This window comes from Saccopteryx leptura, chromosome 3 (genome assembly GCF_036850995.1).
Source record: "Saccopteryx leptura isolate mSacLep1 chromosome 3, mSacLep1_pri_phased_curated, whole genome shotgun sequence".
In the NCBI taxonomy this organism is placed as follows: Eukaryota; Metazoa; Chordata; class Mammalia; order Chiroptera; family Emballonuridae; genus Saccopteryx; species Saccopteryx leptura.
This window is the reverse complement of record NC_089505.1, coordinates 190,522,250-190,547,783: the sequence shown is the minus strand read 5'-3', so window position 1 is coordinate 190,547,783 and position 25,534 is coordinate 190,522,250. Positions and strand designations below refer to the sequence as shown.

General features: G+C 46.5%; 1 protein-coding gene across 3 annotated transcripts in view; it reads right to left on the bottom strand.

Moving 5' to 3' along the window:
* The window catches only part of SIRT5 (sirtuin 5), a 37,363-nt gene extending 14,790 nt beyond the window's left edge, over positions 1-22,573 (bottom strand). Inside the window, exons 1-6 of one of the 3 annotated variants that reach the window (XM_066377085.1) lie at positions 22,489-22,573; positions 8,739-8,888; positions 5,094-5,227; positions 2,736-2,961; positions 960-1,047; positions 144-197 (exon numbers count right to left, since the gene is read on the bottom strand). In XM_066377085.1, the coding sequence (XP_066233182.1) occupies positions 144-197; positions 960-1,047; positions 2,736-2,961; positions 5,094-5,227; positions 8,739-8,853 (617 nt within the window). In that variant the 5' untranslated portion in view covers positions 8,854-8,888; positions 22,489-22,573. Of the gene's footprint in view, positions 1-143; positions 198-959; positions 1,048-2,735; positions 2,962-5,093; positions 5,228-8,738; positions 8,889-14,939; positions 15,125-22,488 lie in introns of those variants that run through there. The other 2 variants (XM_066377086.1, XM_066377087.1) reach the window with 2 other exon arrangements.
* Positions 22,574-25,534: the final 2,961 nt, after the last annotated feature.

Sequence of the window (25,534 nt, the reverse complement as noted above, 5' to 3'; positions counted from 1 at the left end):
GTCTGCCTTTGGCCTCACAGGGCATGGCTGGTTTTACATTTGAGAACTGAAGAAGCACCTCACCAAATGAACTTAGATTTTTATTCCTAATTTTCTTTTTTTGCAACGTGGAACACCGAATACAGATTAAAGTTTTTACCCACCGAGGAAGTTCCTCAATGGGGATTCTGGCATCTTGCATTTCGGGGTCTGGAGCACTGCAGTACACAATATCAGAGAAGATAAATGTCATTGGTACGGTCAAAGAACAAGGAAATGACACAACACAATGAGGGTGTCTATTTGCCTGGCAGGATAAGGTACAAAACTCCTAATGAATGCATGCAGTACTTGAAGAACAGACACCAAATACTGACCAGTGGTTTTACCTCAGGAGGGAATTTGCATGTGGGAAACGGGGTGAAGCTGAGGAAGCATTTCACGATTTGCACTGTATATGTTACAATTTGAATCTTCTTCAATGACATTATATTAATATATCACTTGTATAATTTATACTGATTTAAATTAGTCAGCAGAATTTTTTTTGAGTCTACTTAATTTCTTTCCCTAATAATAATATATGCTCATCATAGAAATGTTAGAAAATTATCAGAATTACTTATCATTCCCCCACTCCTGAAATCACTGTTAACATTTTGTTGTATTTTCTTCAGTTCCGTTATCTATGTACAGATACATTAACATGGGGAGTGTGTGTGTGTGTGTGTGTATGTGTGTGTGTGTATACGTGTTTAAATACAAAGTTGGGATCATACTGTATAGAGCTAGATCCTGTGGTTTTCACTTAACATTGTAAACTGTAAGTGAAACATTTCTTTCATAGTATGGTACAATGTATTTGGTCCTATTGCTCATGAATATCCATGCAAATCCTAGATTAAAGTTCAGTTTTCTCACATTTATCTTCAATTTAAAAGAGAACAACATACATTTATTCTGTAGTACAGCATAATTACCCTTTTCCTGATAAAGCTGTACAAATTGGACTCTTATAATTCTCAGCCACAACTCCACAAGAGGTACATCGAGTCTTAAATATGCTACCTGAAAAACACAAGTTAAGCAAGACCAGAAATAGCATAATTAAGAGCAATTGTCTCCATGTCCAAAGGGGTACAAAATCACTTAGTTTTTATATGTTCATTTTAGCAAATGGGCCCACCCTAGGTATTATGGGAAATGCAAAGGCATGCAGTACTATTGAACAAGCCAAGCACCTGCCCTCCTGGACACTGTAATCCACAGGGAAGGGAGACAGGGAGCAATGTCGTCCATGATGAGCTCTCACATTACTTGGAGTGAAGTTCAGGTGGATCTGAACTGGCCAACAGGGTAGGTGAAGCCAAGCAAACCTAAGGGCATGATTTACTAAGCACATGATTAATAAAGGTTCAGTAGCTTGGGGTGTGTTTACAAATCTTAATTTCAAGTTAATAAAGTTTGACTCCTTTATCCAAAACCACATCAACTAATAAATAATCAACTAATAAATGAAGAAAATAACTGTTAAAACTAGCAACCATTTATTGAGCTAACCCTGTGGTGAGCCACATGCGGCTCTTTGGCCCCTTGAGTACGGGCACAAAGGCCAGCTTAGGAGTACCCCAATTAAGTTAATAACAATGTACCTGCCTATATAGTTTAAGTTTAAAAAATTTGGCTCTCAAAAGAAATTTCAATCTTTGTACTGTTGATATTTGGCTCTGTTGACTAATGAGTTTGCCGACCACTGCTCTAGGCAAAAGCGGGCAGTGTCACGGCATACACACATAAATGACATTCCCCACTGGCTCACTTGTTCCTGGAAATTCCACAGTTAGAAATATATTCCTGGGACAAAATGTCCTTGGGAATAATTCCTTGCATGCCCATTTATGCTCTTGTATAAATGGATTAGCATTTTGGTGACAGCAAAGAGGGGAAGGATTAAGAGGATGAGGGGGAAAATGAGGCAGAGAAGGGAAGCCAGAAGGACCTAAGATGAAACCCCATGTCACAACTTGGTGGGCTTGACGGAGTGAAGGTCACTGAGATGGCAGCTCATTATAGGCTGAAGGGCATGGCACAAGTATGGCCTCAGTGGACAGTGCCGACTCGGGGACAAAGGGAAAGAAAATATATGCCCCCAGGAATGCCAAGGTTCTCCCATGCCAGATCCTGCTAAAGCCACAGCTGTTCAATGCCCCACCTCCTGGTTTCCTTCAGCCCAGCTGGGCAGTTGTCTCAAAGCACAACCCCTTCAATAAAACTCCTCAGAGAGGGGAGTGCATGCAGCCACACGAACCAGCACTTTTGCTGTGTTACACATGCACACCAGACAGCTGGGCTTCTTATCAAAATGCAGATTCTGTTTTAGTGAAGTCCAGGTGGGAAATGGCAGGTCATGGTGTTTTTGTTTGAGAGAGTAAGAGGGAGGAGAGAGATGAGAAGCATCAACTTGTAATTGCATCACTTAAGTTGTTCATTGATTGGTTCTCATTCTTAGGCCCAAGCCAGTGACCTTGAGCTTCAAGCCAGTGACCTTTGGGCTCAAGCCAGCGACTTTGGGGTCATGTCAGTGATCCCTCGTGCTTAAATCAGCAATCCCACACTCAAGCCGGTGACCTTGGGGTCTAGAACCTGGGACTTCAGCATCCCAGGTCAATGCTCTATCCACTGCACCACCACTAGTCAGGCCAGGCCATGTGTTTTAAAGTCTGGTTTCCCTTCCCATGTGAGCTGAGAGTCCTCACCATGGATTTCCAGGAGGTTCTTGGTGCCAGCCTTGCGGTGCAGCTCATCAATGTTTTGAGTGATGACCATAAACCGGCGGCCCTGCTCACGCAGCTGGGCCTCACACTGGGCAATGGCGAGGTGCCCGGGGTTCGGCTCTACACGCTGTATGACCTCCCGCCGGTAGTGGTAGAATTCCCACACCAGGGATGGGTTTTGGGCAAAGGCCTGTGGAGTGGCCAGGGCCTGGGGGTAAGAGAGAAGGCAGGAGTCGGGGAGGGAAGGAGCATCCAGGCAGCAGGGGCGTGGAACCCTGGAGTCACAGGCAATTGCAGGAAATACTCGCAGGCCCCTTTTTCCTTAAAACGGAGGCAGGCAGCCTTGGGCGGGTGCAAGCTGGTACACATCTGCTGTAGGTTCAAACAGCATGGCAGACACAGGGCCTCAGCCCTGTGTCCCAACCCTGGGACTAACCAGGAACCCTGGAGAAATCAACTTTAATTTCCCCAGTGACAACTCAGGGAAAATGTGACCTGCCTCATATACCACTCAAGTAAGTTATGAACATGAAGTAATATGCAGGAAGGTAATATAAGTTGGGGTTCGAAAATATATGAATTTGTCCAGGGGGAAAAGTGAAATGTAAAATGCCCAGCAAGGTATAATGGTCATAGTTGAGAAACCCTGTTTTTATAACTATAATGATAGCTATACACTTACCAGAAGCATTATATTAACAAAATATATTTAAAAAGTATTTTTTAAAGTATACAATTCCTCTTCTAGGACAGACAGAGCTCATCTTGGTGAACAGAGAGCAGAGCAGTGGCTGCCGGGGGGCTGGAGGCTAACGGGACAGGGCACTTGAAGCCTCTGGCAATGACCACAGTGTTCTGTACCCTGATGGTGACGGTGCTGGGATTATACCTTTTATTTTACTGTGAAGGTTTTCCCATCCACCTAGTAGTCACGTCAGCCTTTGTCTGGGAGTGGATCTTCTAGGCTGTGGGTTACCTGTGTCAACCCCATACTTCCTTCCTTCCTGCCCTCCACTTAGAGCACAAGTGACCTGAAGCCATTTATTTTTCATTTTTATTTTTTCTGTAAGAGATTTTTTGAGCCAAAATGATGACACATGTTGGAGAACAAAATCTCAAATGCTCCCCTGAAGCAGTTTAGAGATAACACGTGAACCTGGATGGGGGGGGGGGGCAAAATAAATCCTGTGTTTCACATACACTGAAAACCTCCTTTTGCCCCGCCCTGTATGTGTCCTGGGAACACAACTGGAGTCATACATACTCTCCTTACTCCTTTGCTTCCCTGTAAACTCTGAGCTGCTCTGACATGACTGGCTGCCCCTGCCTGAGTTCCTCCTGACACCTGCTGAGCCCCACCCCTGCTTTTCTAATTCAAGGACTGCTCTCTGTGGCTCCTCTTTCCTGTGGGACCCTGATGGCCCTCCACTCTTCTTTCTCCCCTCCTTTGCCTCTGAGGTGATGAGCCCCGTGTCTGCATCCCCAGGCCTCAGCTGGAGGGCAACAGAGGTTCCTTAACCCTCTACTCAGTAAGAAATTACCCACTAAATTTGGAAGTCGTGTACTGAAGTAATGATTTATGATTGCCTCCATTCGACCAACAAACATCTATCCAACACCCACATTGTTCCAGAGTTCTGGGAGCCGGGGATGGAGCAATGAGTAAAATAGACAAAACTGCCTGCCCTCCAAAATGAGGGCTTTCCCTGGGGCGGGAGGAGCGGGCTGCGAGGGCCAGGAGGGAAGAACTTGGGGCACAGAAGCACTTCACAGGTGGTCGGTCATAATGGGGGCCACACTATGTACTCATTTGTTAAAAGTCATTCGCTTGTACACTTAAAGTTGGTGAATTTTATTGTATAGATAATATACCTCAATAAAAACTCAATTAAAAAATTCACACACCCAAAGAACTTACATTCTAATGGCCTTCATATAAAGTTTTGAACAAGCCCTAGACCTTCAATAACTCAACTTCAGATTTAATGTGAAACGTTCACAGAAACTTAAAAATATGTAATACTTAATTTCAACATCTATAGTAATGAATTACGCTAACCAAGGTTTTCCAATTCTATTTTAGTAACTAGAAAATATCTAATTGTTATCTGAATGAGTGGAATCTACACATACTAGAGAGTAAAGAAAGTGGCTGCTTTGCTGAAATCTCAGATCCTAATGATATGGACATTGTGCTGATGCCAAAATGAACAGCGCAAGAGTCATGGTTCATTTCAAAACTTTGCTCTCCCTGTTTCAGGCATTGGTACGGGTTCTGAGTCACACTCTGCTCTGGCTTAATTCAGAAGAGTCTCTTAATACTCTGGAAACACCACTAACCTGAGCTTGCCACTTTCTCCAGTAACCGCCAGCTCCTCTGAAAGTCGGGATCCCGCTCTCAGCGCTGATGCCCGCCCCTGAAAGGATGACTACGTGCTTAGCTTTTGCAAAAATCTTCCGAAAATCGGCCATATCTAAAGAGAGAATGAAAATCTTTATCAATGCAGTGCACCATCTGAGTATTTATATACCATATCAATTTTCTGCCTAGGTTTCCCTTGCTGTCTGAAGGTGGAGTGTTCCCATGAAATCTTGCATAAGTTATGCAAAGAAGCAACTACTTTAGGCCACATTTTGCTAATGAATGCACAAAATAAATGAAAATAAAGCACAGATGCTCACAGACACTGCTGAAAGCTATGGCGCTGGATGCTGAATATAGTTCCCAGAGAAGCAGCTGGGGGGGTGCTGCTCTCTCTGCCCGGGGTGTGTGTATAACTCACTGCAAAACAAATGCTTGATGCTGTTTTTGTTTTTCACCTTTTCTCATAAATGCAAAACTTCTTTTAGTTAGTGAAAACAGATACTAATGTAGGTCTTTTGTAACAGCAAAGTTGAGTAGAGCAGTGGTTTTCAACCACGGTCCATGGACCAGACATTTCCTGTCAGTTTGTAAAAGAGTTAACCACCCTGACATTGTATGAAGATGATAGACCCCAAGACTATAGACCCTATCGGGAGATACTTGTATTTTGAAGCTTGACTTTGCATGTAATTGTACTTTAAGATAGCCAAATAAAATCATTCCTGAACCATGAAGATGCCATCCATGTCCTTCATGTGTGAATGCACATCATCCTAAGCAATAAGCAGGACCCACAGGCACACAGCACTGGCTCGAAATCTCCGCTCCGCCAATATCCATTTGTGCGATCTTTTGTGAATCACTGACCTTCTGCTATCCTGGCCTCCCCTGGCAATTTGATGTGCACACTAGTGTCCTCCCTAGAGCAGGTCTGGTATAAACATTACAAGAGGCTAACGGATGGAAATATATCTTCCTTCATGGAAGTAAAAACAACTGTGCGTGCACATGTGTGTACTGACCTCAGGCCATTGGACCCCAAAGCTTTCCCTTCTTCCCTTTGCAAGACTCTACCTTCTCTCAGCATCACTACCAAAGGTGAGGATGAGGGCCCCTCCCCCGTGAACAAATACTCTGCCCTAAACCTGAACACACGACTTTCTCCTTTACAGCTCAAATAAGAGTTGGACTTTTCAATAAGACATCACCAGAGACTTGGGGTAACAGAAGGGAACTGAACAGAGAATAACACGGCAGCAGTAATCATGGTCACAGACCATGGCTTGCCCTCCAGATAGAAGTCCTTCTGCACCTCCAGGCATTCTCCCTGAACTCAGACCAACAGGGGCAGCCGCCATCATCAGTGAGGCTCCCTGCACCCCAGGCTCTGTGCCACATACTTTACATGGATCACAAGGTAGAGTTTGCCCCTAAAACAAATGTCCTCATCCCAGGATAAGAACAAGAAGCCAGATTCAGAAGTGCCACTGTTGCTCTTAGATGGCAGACATTAGGTCAGGGCCCAGCATTTGGCTGAGAGCAACATTCTTCTCTCCCAGACACTGTGGCTCTGTAGGCCCTCATTGCGAGAGGTAAGTGCTGAGGCCCCAGCAGGCCAGGTGTAAGCTGACAGAGCTGAGCACAAGCTCCAGGGAGAAGAGAGACTCCCTCTCTGCCCTCCACCTGAAGAAGCAAGTGCCAGACCAACACTGCCTGGGGTGGCCTGGGCCATGTGGCACATCTAAGAGTGGCCTACCTGTGCGAAAACACTGAAAAGTTCAGCAAAAGTGGAAGTGAATTCCACAGCTGATAGAGCAGGCTTCCTGGTCTCCCCACCCACCCCCCCTACCCCAGGCAACAGCAAGCAAAATTAGCCCTTTGGCTGAATGAGGATACCCTAAGAGATGGAATGGGTGACAGGCAGGATCAAGGAAAAGAAAGAAAGATAGTGGGGTAGGGGCTCAAAGATAATAAATGTGATTACTAAAAGGATGGTGACTTCATTTGTACCCCAAGTTGATAAGGAGGATCCTATTGGTTTCTCATACTCGTTGGCTCCCTCTAGGCAAGGATAGGATAACACGTCTTCACCCTGCTAAGCCCAGAACCACCTCTAGGGTCCACACAGGATAGAGAATTTCAAAAAAGGCTCCATCTTCCCTCCCTTGCCCTTCCTCTCTGACTGCTGGCATAAATGAATGGAGTGTCAAAGCAGTCTCTCAGAAACAAAGGAGCAGAGGCTCCCGCTCCCTTCCAGCCAAAGTCCTGGAGCTCCCTGGGATGATTTCCCACAGTAAGGCTCAAAGAAAGGAAGATGGTCAGGCACACTGTTGCCTTTAAGTGTAACCAGCCCAACTACCTGCTAGCCACACTAACACTGCCTACCCTCAGGTCCCTTTTAGAAACGGACTGGTGTGAAAACTAAGGCTCACTAAAGCTACCCAGCCAGGAAGATTTCTGAAAAAGAAACCCAGTCTGAGTGAATTCGAGTTTGTAGATCTATCCCCTGAAAGAACAAGATGCAAAATAAGAAAATGTACAGATATTTTTCTAGGAACTCTTTATATGGCTCCTGGGTTCAAATCCTACAAACATCCTTAAAGACTTCAAAGTTCACCCACAAAACTATCCCTGCTCTAAAGGTGTTTCCTACCCCAAAAGGAAAGTCTGTCATCCTACTTGAGATGGACAAATAGATTGCCAGGTCAGAGTAACTTCTATTAAAGTACTATAAGCAACTTATAGAAACAAAGTCACCTCAGGTGAGGTTCTTGGAAAACAGGGTGAAAGATATAATAATGTTAAAGCAGTGTAAAATCTTATTTTTTTAAAAAAAGACATTTCTGAACTGCTAAAGGCAAATACAGTGGCATGCTTAGCGGTTGCAGACTCGGGAGGAGGCCCACTTTTGGTCAAGCACACACTCCTGGGTCCCGCCACAGCCTCCAGCAACCTGTCCTGCACAGCTGTGAACACCAAGGGGTTGTCAGCTGAGTGGAACTGGGTCCTTTGGGCTCTTTATCGCTCCTGAGATCGGGCCAAATGGAAGGAGATGTTATTAGGATTCAGCAGACTTGCAGTATTAGAAAAAGTTATCCAGAAGTGGGAAATGAAGCCGAGTTCAGGTCGGCCTTCCAATGCCGCACTGAGCACTGTTTAACAGGTGCTCCTAAGGCTCCTTTGTTAGATAAAGGTGTTAGATTCCATACCCACCATCGAGTAAGGGCCCAGATAAGTTAACTGGTAGGTTGTTGGCAGGAAGAGATAGAAATTATTTCTGTCCAGTAAAATATTTAACCCCATAGTACCCTGTAGGACAATCACCAGCTTTTTTCCCCTGTAGAGAGGTGAGCGGTTTAGAATACAAATAATGTGAATTGCTTAAATGCAAACATTCTGGAAAGAGCAGCAAATGTCTTAAATGGACTTAACCTTGACTACTAAGAGGTCATCTTTGACCTGTCCCAGAAGGGGCTTGCCTAAGGAGAAAAGGACAGATCTGCCTCCAAAATCCTGCCCAGCACCCACTTCAATATAAACATTCCCCTCAAAGTATAGGGGCTGTCGGGTACTTCAAATTCCACTGGAGATGAGGAGATGGCAGGCTAAGAAAGACTTACTTGAACTTGGACGAGCCATTGTTAGGCAAATCTTGGTTCCTGTAGTGGCTGGAGAGTTCAATCCACAATACAGTTGGGAAATTAATCGGCTGGGGATGATCTGGAGAGGTCCCATCAAGTCTTCTTTATAGTACTAATTCTTGAGATGGACTTTAGAAAAATCACAAAAACAAATAGAAACAATAAAAAAATGCTTGTATTTCACAAATATGCCTGTATGTGTAGATAGATAGATAGATAGATAGATAGATAGATAGATAGATAGATAAAGTAAGTAGATCTTTAACAATCTTTAGTGCCAGGTCTTTATGGTACTCAGCCTCTAAACCAGCTGTTTTCTATTTGCTCTCAAGAGCACCTAGGTACCCTGGAGCAGCGGTTCTCATGTGTGGTCCCCAGACCAGCAGCAACAGCATCCCCAGAGATCTTGTTAGAAATGCAAATTCCTGGACTCCATTCCTCAAGCCCATGAATCAGACATCTGGAGGGGGGCGCACAACTTTGTCCAGGTGAGCCTGACGAATGCTCAAGTTTGAGAACCACTGCCTTAAAGGGCTGATAAGAGGTTAGATGTGAGAATTCATGTGAAAAACATGTTTTGCTGCTGTTAAAAAGGTGTTAAAACCACTGGCCTCTCAATTTTTGGTTAAAATATTGTTTATGAGAATGTAAATTCTGAGAACTGAACTAAGCAGGAAAAATATTTATTATAACAAATAGGATAAAGATGACCTCATGTTAAAGAAATCTTTATCTATCCCTGAGGAATCTTATAAAACAAGACACAGAGAAGACAATATTTGAATCAATGATATCAGCATGGTAATCAGCAGAGCTGACTTCTATCTAGGAGGTCAAATTGTTGGAAGAACTCAGAATTAAAGGTCAATAGAAATAGAAAAAATAGAAAAATAATGTATTTCCCAAACCCTCATAATCCTTTTGGAGAACAACCTATTAAAATTATAAATACATTTCTCTTTGATCTAGAAATCCCAAGTCTGGGCATTTTTACAACAGACTTATTCACATCCACAATAACATATCTTCAGGGTTGTTCTTTAGACCATTGTGATTAACTGCAAGAGACTAGAAATAAACTAAATATCCATCTGCAGGGGACAAGTTCAATAAATAATGGCACATTCACAATATGCAACATGGCTGCTATATAAAGGAATGTATTTATGATTATACTGACATGACATTCTAGAACAGACAAAACTACGGGACAGAAAACAACACATCAGTGGTTGCCTGAACAGGGAAGAGTGAATATACAAAGGGCCACAAGGGTTTTTTAAGGTAATGGAATTGTTCTAGCTCTTAATTATTGTCAGTGGCAGGATTCAGCTGGCTGGCATTGGTTTGGCAGAATCGATACCAACCATATTTCCCCATGTATAAGATGCACCTTTTCCTGAAAAATTTGGGGTCTAAAAACTGGATGTGTCTTATACAGTGGTTGTAGTTGTTTTTTTTTACTTGCATTTCTCGCTTTTTCATGCTTGTTTTTGTGCTTATTGTTGAAGACAGTGATTCGTCATCAGACATAGATGAAGACAAGATAATGGATGGGAGTTTTGACAGTGATGAGGAGTTGTATGAATTTTATGATGAATAAAACTTGAGTTCAATAACTTGATGTAATACATATTTTTTCAAATTTTGGGCCCCCAAATTAAGGTGCATCTTATACATGGGGGCATCTTATACATAGGAAAATACAGTAATTTTTCATTGAGTTTAGTGAACCGGTTGTTAAAATGGCACTTGTAATCAGGGTTCTCTCTAAGGTGGGAGCTTGGGCAGCTGCCCAATGTGGAAATTACAAATTTACATTCCTTACTCTTTTTTAACGTTCATCTGTGCAACAGTATATTCTAAGCACCCATAGTAATGTTCATTCTGTCCATAGGTGGAAAAAATTTGACAGAACTATGCTTATAATATTTATTCATTTCATAAAACTCATTATACCTTTGATGAAATGCTACATTTTAATTCCCTCGCGTTTGTTACTTCAGTAAACAAACATATAACAAAAAGAGAAAAAGTGCCAAAGAACCAGGGGGTGACAAGCTGTCACTAGAAATATCTCAAATAACTGTTTTATTATTTTTTCAAGTATTTAATATTTTTTATTACTATTTTAAAACGCTTTCTTATAACATAATCTAGTTTTGTGTACCTCTTTTACTGTTCTTATTTAAATATTAAATGCATGAAATAATAAACTACCTTTGGTATATCTTTTTTTATACTTAAAACAATTGTTAGGGCTGGGAACTGGTTGTTAAATTTTTTGAATCCCACCACTGATTATGGTGGTAGTTACATGATTGTGTCTATCACATCGAACTCAACACTAAAAACGGGTTAATTTTACTGTAGGTAAGCTATAAAATAATAAAAAAAAAAGTTTTAAAATTAAAAGTTTTAAATATAAAAGTTTTAAAATTAAAAAATGGGTATAGGGGCCCTGGCCGGTTGGCTCAGTGGTAGAGTGTCGGCCTGGCGTGCAGAAGTCCCGGGTTCGATTCCCGGCCAGGGCACACAGGAGAAGCGCCCATCTGCTTCTCCACCCCTCCCCCTCTCCTTCCTCTCTGTCTCTCTCTTCCCCTCCCGCAGCCAAGGCTCCATTGGAGCAAAGATGGCCCGGGCGCTGGGGATGGCTCCTTGGCCCCTGCCCCAGGCGCTAGAGTGGCTCTGGTCGCGACAGAGCGACGCCCCGGAGGGGCAAGCATCGCCCCCTGGTGGGCAGAGCGTCGCCCCCTGGTGGGTGTGCCGGGTGGATCCCAGTCAGGCGCATGCGGGAGTCTGTCTGTCTCTCCCCGTTTCCAGCTTCAGAGATATACAAAAAAAAAAAAAAATGGGTATAGGGTTCAGTCACACAAGATAGAGTTCTGGAGATGGGCTGCACACCACGAATGTACTTAACATTGTTGAACTAGACACTTAAAAATGGTTAAGGTGGTAAATTTTGTGCACTTTAGTACAATTTTTTTAAAAACCCAAATGAACAAAGTCTATTAAATGTGATTTGTTAAGTTGATTCAATATTTATTTATCTATTTATTTACTTATAAAGATTTTATTTATTGATTTTAGAGAGAGGAGAGAGAATGAGAGAAAATGGTGGGGGGAAGAATAGGAAGCATCAAATTGTAGTTGTTTCTTGACCAGGCAAGCCCGGGGTTTTGAACCGGCAACCTCAGCATTCCATGTTGCCGCTTTTCCCACTGCACCACCACAGGTCAGCTTGATTCAGTATTTATAAGCAGACAGCTTGCTGGCTTCAGAAGTGAGTGTTGGTATCAGCAGAGCAGAAGATAGTCTTAGAGGTTAAAAATAAATGTCTGGAAGATGAAGCTCAAAAACCTGTTCATGACCCTGGCCAGGTAGCTCAGTTGGTTAGAGCATTGTCCTGATATAGCAAAGTTATGGGTTTGATCCCCAGTCAGGGCACATACAAGAACCAACCAATGAATGCATAAATGAGTGGAATAACAAATCAATGTTTTTCTCGCTTCCTTTCTCTCTCAAATCAATAATTTTTTTTAAAATGCTCTTTCTAAATGTGTATTTTTAAAATTTCAAATATTTTATAATACTGTACTACTTTATTAGTGGAATCTAAATTTTCCATGTCTAGCTGATATAATAAGTCAGTGAGAAAATTTTAGTCTCCTTGGATACAAAATCCATTCACTTCTTTTTTCTTTAGTGAATGTGTAAATTGTTTTTGCTAATTTCATTAATTTACAAGATGCTCTGCAAGTCTCTCAGTAAATGTGAAAACAAAGTAGAGAATAAAAACAAAATGTTCACAACATTTTTGGTCGGCACTACCTGAAAATTATTTCCAAGATCGAAAATGCTCAGACATAGGACTATTTTATTTTTATTTTATTTTTTAACTCATTCACACCAGATTTACTGATTTTAGTGAGAGAGAGGAGGAAGGGGAATAGAGGAGAGAGAGAGAGAGAGAGAGAGAGAGAGAGAGAGAGAGAGTCAGGAACAATGAGCTGTTCCTGTGTGTGCCCTGACCGGTGATCGAAACGGCAACTTTGATGTACGTCCGACACTCTTCACAGAGTTAACCGGCAAGGGCGGGGACATAGGACTATTTTAAAGATGCTATCACAAAGTATTTATTGGAAGCATTGTCTGTGTGCCAACATAGATCTGCTTTCCTGGGGGTGTCAGAGTGGATAGAGGTTCTACCTTCCACAAGCTTACTACCCGGTTCAAGTATAAAAGCAAGTTCACAGGGCAATGGAGAACTCAGGTTTTCCCAGTCCAGAAACCCCCAGGGAAGACAACTGCCCTGGGTGAAAGCACCAATTATTCTGCCTTTTTATCTTCAGGGTGGGAAGACAAGCCTCAAGGGAGGAAATAAATTCATTCATCAAACCACTCATTAGGAGCTTGGGGGGGGGGGGGGGGAACAGGTTCCCAGACACTGCCATTACTCTGAGTGAATGGCGTTCCCTGTTTAACCAGGCTTTCTTGTGTAGCCTGAAACTCACCTACAGAATTAGAAAAAATAAAATAAAATGTCTGTATGACCCCAGTGAAAAAAGGAGAACCTACTAATTCTGAAAAAAAGATAATAAATCAAAGGTTGTATCAGGAACTCGAGGAAAATTTTTTACATAAAAATTAAGTACACGATTAGTATATTGCAAAGGAACTCCAAAAACTTACATAGGCATTCAATAAATACTTTTGGAACACCTACAAGCTGAATTAATACAAGGCACCAGTCCTGCTATCAACACTGGTAGACTCCCCTCCCTTCTCTACCACTTGCTCTTGTCAAGGTCACCAGCGACACCCGCCTTGCTAAACCTTGATTAAGTCCAGCCTCGGACCCATTTGATCACCTCTCCTCTCCAAGAAAACACTTGCTTCTCCTGGCTTTCGGAGGACACCCTAGCCTGGTTGTCCACCTAGCTCTCTGACATCCCATTCTCCCAGGGCTCCAGACAACGTTTCCCCTCCACCATCGGAAAGACAGCTCCCACACACTGCCAAGCCTGAGCTCCGGAATTTTCCCTATACCTTCAACCCACAAAGCCTAGGGCAGGAGTCCCCAAACTACAGCCCCGCGGGTCACATGCACTTCCGGAAGGGGCACCTCTTTCATTGGTCAGTGAGAGGAGCATAGTTCCCATTGAGCCCTGTCCGGTTGGCTCAGTGGTAGAGCGTTGGCTTGGCGTGCAGGAGTCCGGGGTTCGATTCCCGGCCAGGGCACAAAGGAGAAGCGCCCAACTGCTTCTCCACCCCTCCCCCTCTCCTTCCTTTCTGTCTCTCTCTTCCCCTCCCGCAGCCGAGGCTCCATTGGAGCAAAGTTGGCCCAGGCGCTGAGGATGGCTCTGTGGCCTCTGCCTCAGGAGATAGAATGGCTCTGGCTGCGGCAGAGCAACGCCCCAGATGGGCAGAGCATCGCCTCCTGGTGGGCATGCCGGGTGGATCCCGGTGGGGCGCATGTGGGAGTCTGTCTGACTGCCTCCTCGTTACCAACCTCAGGGAAAAAAAAAAATACTGGTCAGTTTGTTGATTTAAATTTACTTGTTCTTTATTTTAAATCTTATATTTGTCCTCATTTTGTTTTTTTACTTTAAAATAAGATATATGCAGTGTGCATAGGGATTTGTCCAGTTTTTTTTATAGTCCGGCCCTCTAAAGGTCTGAGGGACAGTGAACTGGCCCCCTGTGTAAAAAGTTTGCAGACCCCTGGCCTAGGGCATCACCCTCCTTGGCCCTGGCTTCCCCTTTCCCTCACATCTCACAACCCACACCCCACAGCCACGCTGGTTACAGTCCTGCCAGCTGCACCTTTAAACTACACCCAGAATCCAAACCCTCCTCTTATGCCCACATCCACCAGCCTGCCCAAGGCCACCATCATCTGCCACCCAACACGCTGCAGTGACGGGGCGACTACTCAAAGGGGATGCTCTGCTCGGAGCCCTCCGGGGACCCCCATCACAGCAGCCCGCCAAGCCCACCAGCTCCAGCCGTGCTACTCTCCAAACTTGTTTCCCGCCCCTCCCTCCGTTCTCAGGCCCCAGCGGCCCGGTGCTGGGCCAGAAGACACCGGGCCTCCACACGTGCTGCTGCCGGCCAGAGGAGCCTAAGGGTCCTCCCACAAGGGCATGGCCGGCTCCCCGCCCTCCACCGCCTGCCTGCCTGCCCCCTCCTCTTTCCGCCACCGTCTTCTGAGTCCCGGAACCCGGGGGCAGAGGCCGGGAAGCGCATGCGCGCTCCGCGCCCATCCGGGTCCCCACGGGCGTTGCGCTCAGCCCCATGGGAGCGCGTGGTCCGCCGGTACCCGGGCTGGAGCTGAGGAAGGCGGCCGAGACCCCAGCCCGGGCGGAGACCAACCTGCAGGAGCTGAGGAAGGCGGCCGAGACCCCAGCCCGGGCGGAGACCAACCTGCAGGCGGCAGCGCCCCAGGCGCGAACTAGAAGAGTTGGCAGCGCGGCTGGGCGGAGCAATCCTGCTCCCCGGCTTGCAGCGGCCCCTGCCGGAGACCATCTGGCTGGCCAGAGCGGTGGGCCGTCCCATTACCGTCCCCTCCCCAGCCTTGCTCATCATTAACGTTTTTTTCTTTGCTTGTCGCTGTTTGCGGCCCGGCGGAGCGGGGGAGGGGCAGCGCCGTGCCTGGTCTTTGTGAGCTTTCCAGATATGTTGTGAATTACTGCCCACTTTCCTCTGGAGCCTGTAGCTGGACCACACAAATCAGGACAGAACATTTCACATGTTGCGGCTTTCCCTGAAACATCAGTTTTCCAATGATGATTCATTGGGTTCCCAGGCCAGCACACCAAACCTGAGTGCTGGTGCCAAGATCTTTACCAGGTGTCGGAAAGAAACAGTTTGGGGGCCTTTAGGACTTGGTGACTGTTTCATCCACCACGTGTGTGAATAAACATCGGAGACTTTCGAGGGTTAGATCTTACTTTACTGGCCAAATTTAACCTACGCAGGGACGAACTCTCAAGGTGTCCGGAGACACCATACCCTCAAGGGGCTGCAAACAAGAGTCGAGCCTGGTGCTTACAACTAGGTCATTATATATCCTAAGTGAGCAAGCATTTACAGAAGCAGATGAGGCAGTTAGCTATTCCCTAGGCAGGTCACGCACAGCATAGCAACAGGGGAAGGGTTTAGCTCAGTGTAGAATTTCAAACATAAACTTCTGATAAGGGTCTCTAACCAATAGAATGCAGGATGTTTGCTCAACTTTGTGCTGATCTCTTTGTTCTCAGCCTCACAGGGACCCTATCAGCACTTCCCTATTCCTGCTCCTTCAAGAGTTAGACTCTGGCAGCCACAGCCCACCTCCCCGAACCTAACATTCCCCCATCTCTTTTGGGCATAAATCAAACCCTTGATTCTTCATCAGTGGGAAGAATGGTATAAGGTTGGGACAGAACCATTAACTTCACTACATCTATTCTTTCTTTAATGAAGGCAAGGAGCTTGTTAAGGATTATTGGTCCAAAGGCAAGAGCTAATAAGAATAATAGGAGGGGTCCGGCATCTGTGGATATGAGGGTAGTTAACCAAGGAGAGGTCTTAAACATGGAGGCATACCAGCTAGGGCTTTCTTCTTCTAGGTCCCTGTTCCTTAATCTGTTTGTAAGTGTCTTGATATTCTCTCTAATTATTCCAGAGTGGTTGGCGTAAAAACAACATTCTTCTCTCTCTCTTTTTTTTTTTTTTTTTTACAGAGGCAGAGATAGACAGGGACAGACAGGAACGGAGAGAGATGAGAAGCATCAATTATCAGTTTCTTGTTGCGCGTTGCGACTTCTTAGTTGTTCATTGATTGCTTTCTCACATGTGCCTTGACCGTGGGTCTTCAGCAGACCGAGTAACCCCCTGCTGGAGCCAGCGACCTTGGGTCCAAGCTGGTGAGCTCTTTGCTCAAGCCAGATGAGCCCGCGCTCAAGCTGGCGACCTCGGGGTCTCGAACCTGGGTCCTTCCACATCCCAGTCCGGTGCTCTATCCACTGCGCCACCACCTGGTCAGGCACAGCATTCTTCTCTTAATGCAGCACACACTCCTCCTTGCTTAAGGAAGAGGAGGTCTAGCCCTCTCCTATTCTGAAGGGCTACCTCAGCGAGGGAGTCTATTTGCTTCTCGAGGTATATTACCTGTTCCTGGAGAAGCGCAATATCTTTAGAGAAGGTCTTGGATAACTGTCTGAGGGTGAGTTTTCCCTGAATGAGGGATGCTGTCCCTACCACGGCTGACCCTACAATTCCTATGGTAGCTATGATAGGGATAAGGAGAGGAGCTCGTTTTGCCCACCTAGGGGGAGCAACAAGGAATTCGGGGTCTTCCCCATACAGATATACCTGTGGAATAATATAAGCACTTTCACAAAGCTCAGGATGAGTGGGGACTATACACTTGAAGATACCTTGAGTGCACACAAACCATAGTCCTTCAGGAGCCTTTGTTACTTTTGGACCCTCTAGGGTGGCAGGTAGGGTTTCTTGGTTAAGACAATAGTCACTATAATTGGAGTTACTTAAGGTGAAATTTGCCAGAAGGTAGCAGGTCCCTTTCCCATGGAACTCTGCTAAAATGAGAGATCCTTCAGAGAAACAATCCTTTATCTGATCCTGGTTCCGGTCCCTCGTAAGGGTCACTGTAGTGGGAGCTAGGCCAGTCATCTAAGAGCAGGCTCCTGGCTGAATCAGAATGTCTCCAAGCTGCTGGTGAATCACAGAATTTTTCTTCAAAAAACTTTGATAAGTCAGCTTGGAGGGTTATGGGATTGCTACTATCCCAGGTGTTATTCTGTGCTATAACTGTGCCATCTGCTGTCCTGATTAAAACCCATTCCTGCAACTCCAGTCCCTTGCTGGGTAGACAATAAAAAGTTATCAGTCCTAAGTGGAGGAGAAGGTGAGCTTTAGAGGCTCTCCAGGGGTCCGCTTGACTTGCCATCTCCGAGATCATTGGGTGGTTGGGCTGGCTTTACGTGGGAGAGGTCGATCCAGCAAGGCTTTTCAGCTACCTTAACAACTGTAGGTGTGCTCAAGAGTACCTGGAACGGTCCATTCCATCGCGGCTCAAGGTTGTCCCGTCTGTGGTTGAGAATCCATACCCACTGCCCAGGCTCTGGTGACTCCGGCAGTCTGGGATTGTGTTCTCCTTCGGAGCTGGCTGATCTCTGGAGGGATCGCAGTTTACTCCTGATGTGCTGTAGAGCCTGCAAGGACTTGTGGAAGTTATGGTTAGAAACTTCTAATTCCTCTCTGGTTAATCGAGGCACAAGGGGTATGGGCTGTCCAAACAGGATTTCATAAGGGGACCACTTCTTAAGATAAGGGGTACATCTAGTTCTAAAGAGGGTGAAAGGGAGTAGCTCAACCCAGTTTTCACCGGTCTCCTCCTTCAGTTTAATTATAGTCTCCTTTAGAGTCCTGTTCATTCTTTCTACCTGTCCTGAACTTTGGGGCTTATAAATGCAATGCAATTTCCAATTGATACCTAGCTTAGTAGCTAGTTCTTGAGATATCCTAGAGATGAATGCAGGTCCATTGTCTGATCCTAGGGCTAGGGGAATGCCATATCTAGGTATGATCTCCCTTAATAAGACTTTGCAAACTGTGGAAGCAGCCTCTCCTCGCGTGGGGAATGCTTCAACCCATCCCGAGAAGGTGTCTACTAATACTAATAGATACTTATAACCTGACTTCCCAAGGGTCATCTCTGTGAAATCTACTTCCTATAACTCTCTAGGAGCTTTCCCTCGATACCTCACAAAGGGAGGCAACTTCTTATTCTGCGCATTTACCCTGGCACAGATGCTGCATCTAGAGACAACGGAGTGGACAATATCCCTGATGTTGGGCCTAGAATAATATTTCTTGACAAGTTGTTCTAGCTTATTCTTCCCTAGGTGAGTGCTAGTATGAATATCTCTTACTATTTCCCTTACTATTCCCTGGGGTAAATAGAACCTGGAATCAAGAAGCTCTATCCATCCCTGCTGATTTTTCTTCCCCTTTAATTGTATCCCTTCCGGCTCTTCTTCTGGGGAATATCTAGGATCTGGAGGTAATGTTGGCTTAGGCAGCAATGGCAGAAGGCTTTCCTATGGTCCAGTGACTGCTTCTCTTGTAGCTGAGTCTGCTAGGTTGTTACCTTTATAATAGGAGAATTCCCCTTCTGGTGTCCTTTGCAGTGGATGAGGGCAACTTTGGTAGGTAGCCAAATGGCATCTAGGAGGGCAAGAATTTCACTGCGGTTCTTAATGTCCTTCCCCCCTGCTGTCAGGAGGCCTCTCTCCTTATATATGATTCCGTGAACATGGGCGGTGGCGAATGCATAACGGCTGTCAGTATAGATGTTGGCAACTTTTCCCTCCGCTATCTGTAAGGCCCTGGTTAGTCCTATTAGTTCTGCCCTCTGTGCAGATGTCCCCGCGGGCAAGGTTTTCTGCCATAGGACCTTATCTCCCGTAGTCACGGCTGCCCCTGCATACCGCTGTCCATCCTTGATAAAACTGCTCCCGTCAGTAAAGAGAGTCAGATCTGCCTTTTCATAGGCCTGATCCCTTAAGTCCGGGTGGGAGCCAGTCACTGTGTCAAGGATTTGCTTGCAACTGTGATCCACTGTGGACTCCGGTATTGGCAACAGGGTTGCTGGGTTCAGGGCAGTTGTTTTGAGGAACTGAACCGACGGAGGGTTCAACAACTGAGCCTGATATTGTGTCAGCCTTGCATTGGATAGCCACCTATCAGGAGGTGCTTGTAGCACTTGCTCTACGTAATGTTCCACAATTACTTGGATGTCCTGTCCCAAAGTTAACTTACTAGCCTCCTTGACTAGTATTGAGGTGGCAGCAAGTGCCCTCAGACATGCTGGCCATCCCAAGGCTACAGGGTCAAGTTTCTTGGACAGACAGATGATGGGCCTCTTCCATGGCCCGAGCTCCTGACTCAGTACCCCTAGAGCTACCCCTCCCTTTTCTGCTATAAATAGCTGAAAGGGTTTGGCCATATCCGGCAGGGCCAAAGCTGGGGCAGTCACTAGGGCCTCCTTAAGCGCTTGGAACGCTTGCTTTTCCTTATCTGTCCATGTGAATTGCTCTTCCTTTCCCCTGGTTAGTTCAATGTAGGGGTCTAGCTAGTTCTGCAAAGCCTAATATCCACAGTCAGCAGTATCCTACTGCACCCAGGTATTCTCGTACCTGTCTCGTTAGTAGGCTCGGGGATCTGCAAGACCGTCTGGATTCGCTGGCTGGACAATGTCCTTTGCCCTCCCTGCAAGTTATACCCCAAATAACTTACAGTTTGCGTCACAATCTGGGCCTTCTTGGCGGAGACTCGATACCCCATTTGTCCAAGATCTTGTAGCAGGTCCGAGGTAGCTTCCTCACACTCTCCTTCGTCCTTGGCAGCTATGAGGATGTCATCCACATACTGGAGCAGTACGATCGATGGATGAGAGGAGCGGAAAGCCTGCAGATCTTTGCTGAGGGCCTCATTAAAAATGGTGGGGGAATTCTTAAACCCTTGTGGTAGTCTGGTCCAAGTGAACTGCCCCACCAGTCCATGTTCTGGGTCATTCCATTCAAAGGCAAAGATCTCTTGGCTCTGAGGTGCCAGGGGAATACAAAAGAAGGCATCCTTCAAATCCAGGACTGAATAATAGGTATGGGTTGGGGGCAATGAGCTCAGTAAGGTATACAGGTTGGGTACCGTGGGATGAATAGTCTCTACCTGTGCATTCACCTCCCGCAAGTCCTGCACCGGGCGGTAGTCATGGGTCCCCAGCTTTTGGACGGGGAGTAACGGGGTGTTCCAGGCTGATTGGCATTCTCAGAGTATGCTTGCCTTCAGCAGGCGCTGCAAGTGCCATGCAATGCCCCATCTGGCTCGGGCTGGGACCGGGTATTGCCTGATCCTTGATCCTAACTGGGCTAGCAGTGCTCAGCAGCTGCACTAGGACAGGCGGTTGGTGGGTGGCCAAACCTGGTGGGTTGGTCTCTGCCCAAACTTCAGGTACCCTGGCACGCAGGGCATCCGGAATTCCTGCTCCTTCCTCCTTACCTCCTTGGATAGTGGCAAGTAAGTATTCTTCAGACAGTGGGACAGTTATCTCTAAGCTGACCTCCGCCTCCTTGTCCCTCGTAGGGCTCTCCTCCCATCGGAAGGTAATGGTGGCCTGAAGTTTCTGCAATAAGTCGCTTCCAAGTAGTGGGTAAGGGCAGTCTGGAATGACTAGGAAGGAGTGGGTAATGGTGCCTCGGCCTAAGTTAGTAATTCTTGCGGTAGCCCATGGATAGGCTTCTGCTTTGCCCATTGCCCCTACTATTTTGGTAGTTGCCTTCTGAATTTGCCCTTGTGGTTGCTTTAGGACTGAGTAGGTGGCTCCCATGTCGACTAGGAAGTCTATTGGCTTTCCTTCGACTGTTAAGGTGACCATGGGCTCCTGGGAGCCGATGGGAATGGAGCCCTGGCCCCGTCAGTCTAAGGTTTGGAGCAAGACCTCTGGGCCCTGTCTTGGCCCTTGGCTGTCAGCCTTCAACTTTGGACACTCTTTTCCAGTGCCCTTTCTCCTTACAATAGGCACATTGATCTTCAGCTATTTGCGGTCCCTGGCCCTTTTGCTGTCCCCCTTTCCCTTTGGGAGGAGGTTTCTGGGCAGCAATCAGGGTTTTGGCAACTTCCTTCGCCCTGCCAACCTCCGGATCAGCCCTATTGACATACACCTTCTGGGCTATCTCTAATAGCTTGCTTCTATTTTCTCCTTCAAATCCCTCTATCTTCTGAACTTTTTTCTAACATCTGAAGCGGCCTGAGTCACAAAGGCTATATTTACTAGTCTCCTGTTTTCTTCTGCCTCAGGATCTAGAGGGCCTCCATGAGTCTTTCTAGAAAGGCTGCTGGGGATTCCTCTCTTCCCTGGATGACTTCACTAACCTTACTGAAGTTGGTAGGCTTTCTCGCAGCTGCCTTGAACCCCCTCAGCAGAGCCTTGCAATACTGGAGGAGCGCGTCCCTTCCCCTGGTAGTATTAGGGTCCCAGGCCGGGCTGAGAAGGGAGTATGTCTTCTATTTCCCTCCTCCCGGCCATAGTCTCTCCCTTCTCCCCCAGGACCGCCTTTGTGGCCTCCCACATTTATCCTATTTCTCTCTTCAGAAGAGAAGAGAGTTTGCAGAATCTGTTGACAGTCATCCTAGATGGGCTGATGAGTTCTAAATATGATTCCGAGGAGGGAGATTAGCCCTTGGGGTTTCTCAGAGAACGGGGGATTCTGATGTTTCTAATTATATAAGTCACTGGTGGAGAAGGGCACATAAACAAGGCAGGGAGATGCCCATGGTGGAATATCTGGTGCTGGCAGCACCTCTCGGAGAGGCAAAATGGCGGCACCTCCCGCCGTTCAATGAGTAAACCTTCTGCCTACGCGATTTGGGGAAAAAAGGGGGGGGGGGGGGATTTTAAAGGTTGTCTCCCGGCCAAACACGTCCCGGGGGCAGACACCGCCAGAACTCAACCAGATTCTGCAGAGCCGGAGGGCGGATGGAACCCGGGCACCGGGAGACAGCACACTGCCTCCTGGCGATTTTAAAAAGTGGGCGGACCGCAGGGAAAAGAAGACGCCAGGGGCCGCGGAGGCCCTGCCCACCTCGGCGCCCAGCCCCCGCTGCCCCGCGAGCCCGGAGGCCACCCCGTGAGCCTGGAGGCTGCAGCGGGGAGACGTACCGTGGCGGGGGAGGCCCCGAGCCCGAGCGCAGCTCCGAAGCGGTGTCCCGGCGAGCAGCGACCGCCCAGCTGGAACACAGCCGCGAGCATCCCGGGAGCCACGCGCGCTGCACGCTGGGGTGGGTAGTCTCCTCAGGCCTCACTCCTTCCAGGCTGCAGCGAAAATCTGCCGCCTGCGGCTCCTTTTAAGGCTCGCGAGGGGCCTCGCTAGATCCACTGATGGGGGAAAGTCGAGGACAGCAGACCGAGGGAACCAAGCCAAGTTTCCCTATCCCTGCTGGATGGGTGGAAGGAAGGAGTCTGCCGCCTTCCCTATCAAGTACTATTCGGACACCTGGTAGAGAGGTGGGAGAAAACAGACAACACAGACCAACAGGGCAGCAGACAACACGGTCTTTCGCACACACGAAATTAGCATATAAACTGAAATCAAACGCGGCACGGCGCAAATAACCCTAATGTGACCAGTCACTTCTAATGTTAGTGAAACCAAATTTCAGAGAGCGGCGTCCCGCCTCTGAAAGTCCTGGGTAGGTTACCGGCAGCGTCCCACCTACTACCTCAGGGTTGTTTGCTCCGGACCCCAAAAACCAAACCAAAGAGGATCCTCAGTAAATACTTACTCAGCCCGAGCTGCCTATCCGGTCTCCTAACCGGGAGAAGTTTCCCGGCCAACGCACCAAATGTTTCATCCACCACGCGTGTGAATAAACGTCGGAGACTTTCAAGGGTTAGATCTTACTTTATTGGCCAAGTTTAACCTACGCAGGGACGAACTCTCCAGGTGTCCGGAGACACCATACCCTCAAGGGGCTGCAAACGAGAGTCACACCTGGCGCTTACAACTAAATCCTTATATATCCTAAGTGAGCAAGCATTTACAGAAGCAGATGTGGCAGTTAGCTATTCCCTAGGCAGGTCACGCACAGCATAGCAACAGGGGAAGGGTTTAGCTCAGTGTAGAATTTCAAACATAAACTTCTGATAAGGGTCTCTAACCAATAGATAGTAGGATGTTTGCTCAGCTTTGTGCTGATCTCTTTGTTCTCAGCCTCACAGGGACCCTATCTCTTTGTTCTCAGCCTCACAGGGACCCTATCAGCACTTCACTGTTCCTGCTCCTTCAGGAGTTAAACTCTGGCAGCCACAGCCCACCTCCCCGAACCTAACAGTGACCCATGTGGCTGCACACAACTGATTTCCCTTAAAATCGGGTGTTTGTTTTTTTTAATTCGGCCTTTCCTCCATTATTAAGTATCCTAAACTGTATTGGCTTTTGGGCATACCAATAGATCTGAAAGAGCAATGGTCTTAGAACTTGGGTGCAAAAAATGTTACATTAACATTTGTTTTCCCAACCAACTTCAACCACATCACAGTTTGACTGGAAATTCAGCTCACTTTGGAGCTTCTCTTGCCCCTGTAGGCTGTAACTGCCCTTCGGCAGTTTGTGGTGTCCAAGATTATTGGAGGACTTAACATCTGGCTGTTTTCCCCTCACATGTATGTGGAACTTACTGTGTGTCAGACACTTCTAAGAACTTCACATATATTATTAACCGAGTTAAATTTTTCCCACCACTTGTTAAAACTGATTTTGTTATCCTGACTTTACAGGTGGGGAAACGGAGGTCCATGGAGGTCAAGTAACTGCCCCAGGCATAAAAGCTGTTGAATAGTAGGACTGGGGCCCTGGAGGATAGTTGGGTTGGTCGGAACATAGTCAGAATAGGGCAAGGTTGGGGGTTCCACCCCAGTCAGGGCACATGCAAGAATCAGCTGATGAATGCATAATAAAGTGGAACAACAAATTGATGTTTCCTTCTCTCTCTCTAAAATAAAAAGAAATTAGTATGCCTGGGATTTGAACCTGGTCTGCTACCACATCTACTGTCTCTCATTAAAGTATTGCTCTTCCAGCCTGACCAGGTGGTGGCACAGTGGATAGAGTGTTGGCCTAGAATGCTGAGGGCGCAGGTTCAAAACTTTGAGGTTGTCGGCTTGAGCACATGCGCATCCAGCTTGAGTGCGGGGTCACTGGCTTGAGCGTGGGATCATAGACATGACCCCAAAGTTACTGGATTGAGCCCAAAGGTCACTGGCTGGCTGAAGCTCCACCCCCCAGGCCCAGTCAAGGCCGGGAAGGAAAAGCAATCAATGAATAACTAAGGTGCCACAACTATGAGTTGATGCTTCTCATCTCTTTTCCTCCCTCTTTCTCTCGTTGGAAAAGAAGAAAAAGTGTTGTTATTCCATTGATTTTTGTGCTTATGGCATTTGCCATCAAGTGTTAATCCTTGTCTTCATTCAGACATTAGGGGGCAAGGAAAGAGGGAGGTCCAGTGCCCTCATTTCAACCTCGTGGTCTGAAGGGCCAATATATAGGCCTCTGTTACCACCTACAAGTTGGGTCACCTCTGAGACATTGTATTCCATCAAAGTCCAGGGATCCACCACCCACAGCTACCTACCACATCACCCTTCAACCCTATCCTTTCTTCCAGGCTTGGAAGAGCTGAGTCTTCCTCACAAGTGTCAGGCTATATCCTCTTCCTGAAGCATCAGCCAACATTCCTTCCATCTTTCAAGCAAGTCCAGCTTAATTTTTTGATGTCCTTGTCCATCCAAAACAAAAGCTGTTCCTTCTCCCTGGAATGTTCTTTTCCAATTCCCTCCATAGTAACTGCTCCCATCTTTCCAGTCTCAGCTCAATTGTCACTTCCTCAAGAAAGCCTTCTCTGATCCCAGCCTCCCAACTCCCATTAAATGAGGTCCTTTGTTCCTGATGCAGGCTCTTAAAGCACCATAGCAGTTATCCCACTCAGATTTCAAATGTATTTCTGTTTATTTATTATATTTTCTCTCCTCCACCATAAGCTCACTGAAGGTGACCCCTTCTATTTCTATTTCTCACCATGATATTTCCAGTCTCTCACAGTGCCTGATAGTAGATGATCGATTTATTAATTTATTTGACATGTATTAAATGAATGAAGGAACAATCTCACAAGAAAAGCAACCTAGAGCTCAGGATAATGGCTTGGCT